Source organism: Coregonus clupeaformis, unplaced genomic scaffold (genome assembly GCF_020615455.1).
Source record: "Coregonus clupeaformis isolate EN_2021a unplaced genomic scaffold, ASM2061545v1 scaf0567, whole genome shotgun sequence".
NCBI classification, from domain to species: Eukaryota; Metazoa; Chordata; class Actinopteri; order Salmoniformes; family Salmonidae; genus Coregonus; species Coregonus clupeaformis.
Window position 1 is genome coordinate 290,001 of NW_025534022.1, and position 4,534 is coordinate 294,534.

A 4,534-nucleotide genomic window follows, 5' to 3' on the forward strand; every position below is an offset into this window, starting at 1 on the left:
TCCCCGTCCTCTCTCCCCCTCCTCTCTCTCTCCCCCTCCTCTCCCACTCCCTCGCCCCTCTCTCCCCCTCCTCTCTCTCCCCCTCCTCTCCCACTCCCTCGCCCCCTCTCTCCCCCCTCCTCTCTCTGTAGTTGGCATGTTATGACCAGGCTAAACAGCTGGTGCTGTCTTCAGGCTTCATGGGAGATAACATCCTCACACACTTCCTGTCCAGCTTCATCGCTGTGAGTAACCTGGCTTCTTATTGGTTAATAGAGTGCAGAGTGCTGGTTGGATAAGGAACCAGAAGAATGTGATTGTTAATTGAATAACTCAAAGAAAACTAATTATATGTATCTTTCTCTCTCCTTGTCTCTGCCTGTGTGTCTCTCTCTCTCTCTCTCTCGGTCTGCCTGTCTGCCTGTGTGTTTCTCTGTCTGCCTGTGTGTCTGCCTGTGTCTGCCTGTCTGTGTGTGTCTGTCTGCCTGTGTGTCTGTCTGCCTGTGTGTCTGTCTGCCTGTGTGTCTGTCTGTCTGTGTGTCTGTGTGTCTCTCTCTGTAGGGAGGCTGTGCTACGTTCCTGTGTCAGCCTCTAGATGTGATGAAGACCAGGTTGATGAACTCTAAAGGAGAATACTCAGTGAGTTACTCTATCCATCCCTCTCTTTGTCATCTACTCCCTCCATCCATCACTCTCTTCTTCGTTTCCTTCATCTCTCCTCTATCTCTCTCTCTCTCTCGCTCTCTCTCTCTCCTCTCTCTCTCTCTCCTCTCTCTCTCTCTCTCTCCTCTCTCTCTCTCTGTCTCTCTCTGTCTCTGTCTCTTCTCTCTCTCTCAATTTTAATTCAATTCAATTTCAATTTAAGGGCTGTATTGGCATGGGAAACGTGTGTTAACATTGCCAAAGCAAGTGAAGTAGATAGTAAACAAAAGTGAAATAAACAATAAATATTAACAGTAAACATTAAACTCAGAAGTTTCAAAACTTCTCTCTCTCTCTCCATCTCGCTCTCTCTCTTCATCTCTCTCTCTTCATCTCTCTCTCCTCTCCTTCAGTATGTAACTGTGTGTGTGTGTGTGTTTCAGGGTGTGATACACTGTCTAAGAGTGACTGCTAAAGAGGGACCCATGGCCTTCTACAAGGTGAGATGCACACACTCAAACACACATACTTGCAGTCCCAGAAAGTCACCTAGCAGGCCAACCTGATAACCTTTGCTCTGTTTGACAGAGGTAAGAGTTTCTAACTGATCTTGTAATCCTGGGTAAAGGTCTTACCTTAACGTATCCATGTCTAAGGTGAAGCTTGGGTAAAGGTCTTACCTTAACGTATCCATGTCTAAGGTGAAGCCTGGGTAAGGGTCTTACCTTAACGTATCCATGTCTAAGGTGAAGCCTGGGTAAGGGTCTTGACTAAATGTCCAATGCATTTGCAAGAAAGTTAATTAACTGTCCACTTGCATTACAAGGTCTTAACAAACTGTCCAATCACATGTCAGAAGCTAGACTAACTGTCCAATTGCATTGCAAGGTCTTAACCTACAGTCCAATCAAATGTCAGCATGTAGACCAACTGTCCAATCCAGTGTCAGGGTCTTGACTAAGTGCCCAATGGCATTGCAAGGTTTGAACCAACTGTCCAATCACGTGTCAGAATGCTAACTAACTGTCCAATGGCGTTGCAGGGTCTTGTTCCTGCAGGGATCCGTCTGATCCCTCACACGGTGCTCACCTTCATCTTCCTAGAGCAGCTCAAGAACAACTTCGGCATCATCGTCATCTCCTGAGCACGCTCCGTGACCTACGACCTTTACCCTCTAACCCCCCGTCCCCTGCCAAGGTCAACCAATCCCCTGTCACTGCCATGGTGCCACACCCCCCATTGCCCTGCGCTGTCCAATCACACAGAGAGGTGGATGTAGTGATGGACTGTCCACTCTGCTATCCCACCCGGCCCTCTTTCACGTGCTCTGGAAATCAACCAATCACCAGTGGAAAAGACTACGAAGGAACTGCCTACACCTGCACCATCACCGCCTTGTCCACAGGAAGAGTTGTCATAGCAACGCCAGTCAAACCCTGCTGTGACATCATCTTCATGCGACTGTCGTCATCAACAGTGCCATTCTCAAATGGGGGGGGGCTGCGCCTCAAATCGTACACTATTCCCTATGTAGTGCCTATGACTTATTACCCATAATCTGTAGTGCACTTAACATGTAGCTCTGGTCAGAAGTAATGTGCTACATAGGGAATATAGTGTCATCTGAGACCACTCCCTAGACAGTGTTAATGTGCTTATACTGAAGCCTTCTACCATCATGTATGTATGTCTGTATGTACAGTGTGTATCACCCATATCAGTTCCATTCCACACCAGTCCCTATGTATGACTAGCAGTGTACTAGTTGTAGTAGTATGGATTACTAGCAGTGTACTAGTTGTAGTAGTATGTATTACTAGCAGTCTACTAGTTGTAGTAGTTTGTATTACTGGTATGACTGTAGATCACTACAACATTCTAACTGGAACACCTCTACCAACTCCGATACTGTACATTGGGGGTGACAGTGACAAAGGGTCCTATTCCTGTTCATGACACTGTAACAGCGGCAGGTAGCCTAGCGGTTAAGAGCGTTGGGCCAGTAACCGGAAGGTTGCCCTTTCGAATCCCTGAGCCGATTAGGTGATACATCTGTTGTTGCGCCCTCGAGCAAGGAAGGCACTTAACCCTCGTTGCTCTGGATAAGAGCGGCACTAAATGACTAAAATGGTAATGTACTGTATCAGCTCAGTGCTATTCCTGTTCATAAGGGATGCTTATAACTGTAACAGGAGATCAGTGCTATAACTATAGAATCTTATGAATCTGACGTCAACAGCTCACAGAGACATTTGGGAGTAGCATTGGGTGACATAGGGTCCTAGTCCTGTCTATAAGGGATGCTACATAACAGGTTATAACGCCATAACACCACGGCTATAAAGACATCACATGCTTACAGACAGAGGTACTAAACAGAAGAAGTTGCCCCTAGGCACTGATTCCGGGTCAGACATTAGTTGTATCCCCCTAACAGGTAAAGTTATTATTGGGGTTAGGTGATCTGATCCTAGATCTGTGGTTAGGGACAACAGTAGAAATCCCCCCCAAGGGCAATGTGACCTCGAAATATAACTGGACAGAGATAAGAGAAATATAATGAATAGCGTGTGCACTACCTTTGACCAGGAACCATAGGGTCCTATAAGAGATAATTTAGAGATACCGTGAGTTAGAGAGAGATACTGTTTACTGGGACCTGGATGAAACTGTTGTGTTTTAAGGCACTTTATTAAACACACACACACACACACACACACACAGGTGCACTCAAACACACACATAAGCACACTCACCTAAGACCCACACACACACAAACAAACCTACAGGTAACTTTTGGCAGTTATCTTTAGGTAATAAGGTATATTTTGGCCACAGTGTTCCAGTGAGTCAGGGTGCCTTCTCTTCTGTGGCCTCCAGGGGGCAGCAAGGTACTGTGTGTTTGGGAGACTAGTCATTGTGAATGAGTGACTGATTTATTAACAGACAAAAATAATGTTTCTGTGTGAATGAGAGAGGATTCATTCATAAATACTACTGTGAGATTGTGTGTGAGCGTGTGTTTCAGTTCTTTGTTTGACTATGTGATAGGCCATTATCAAGAGTGGTATTGAGAACCACCACTTGTACAAACACACACACACAATCTCAAGGAATGGAAGTGAGATTGTAGAACCCAGCTCTGTGCGGTTGTACATTTATTAGTTTGTATTTTGTAGATTATAGCCTATGATTTTTGGAATTAAAGTACTAATGAAAAATAACAGTCACTGTGTGTGCGTGCGTGCTTGGGGGTTGAGGTGATGGATCTCCTCGCTGTCTGTCTCCAGGGTCTGTCTGATTATGATACTCTGTCTCCCCCTTTCGGTCGGTGTGAGCAGTGCTCTTCAGTTCTGACGCTCAGTCAATCATCACTCATCGTCTGGTGAGGAGCTAAGAAATATGGTTATCTTTTAGATATCAGAAACACACTAGAGAAACTGATGGCCGAGGTAGGCTACTTAGCAACTCTGACTAAAATGTTTGCCGTCCTCACTTTCACAACTGAAGATAAGTGTTCGACGTCGGCAGTTTGCTTTTATGTTACGACAGCACCCAACTAAACTTTCCAGATCTCTGTTTCGCTGGCTTTTAGATCATTAAACACATTTCAAAACTGTTTGTATCGTTCGGAAAACATGAATATTTATTTAAATGTATTGTTTTCTTCACCACATAAACAACTGCCATCTTGCCTGAAAATAAAAACATCAGTCCCCCCTCTTTTTTTGAATTCTGCCTGTTTTAATTGGTTGAAAACCCCAAATTGACATTGACGAGCTGCTCCAATGTTTAAATGAAATGGCTACCCTAACCCCTAATCCTCCAAACCAATAGCTCATGTACAGTACCTAATAAATTAGTTCTGACAATATGTTCTGCCAATATGGCTAAGAATGTCTTCTTGGGCGTG

General features: G+C 44.8%; 1 protein-coding gene across 1 annotated transcript in view; it reads left to right on the forward strand.

Moving 5' to 3' along the window:
* LOC121553818 (mitochondrial dicarboxylate carrier) overlaps positions 1 to 3,845 on the forward strand; it is a 15,846-nt gene extending 12,001 nt beyond the window's left edge. Inside the window, exons 8-11 of the mRNA XM_045215962.1 lie at positions 132 to 224; positions 541 to 618; positions 1,065 to 1,121; positions 1,664 to 3,845. Of these exons, the coding sequence (XP_045071897.1) occupies positions 132 to 224; positions 541 to 618; positions 1,065 to 1,121; positions 1,664 to 1,765 (330 nt within the window). The 3' untranslated portion in view covers positions 1,766 to 3,845. The remainder of the gene's footprint in view (positions 1 to 131; positions 225 to 540; positions 619 to 1,064; positions 1,122 to 1,663) is intronic.
* Positions 3,846 to 4,534: the final 689 nt, after the last annotated feature.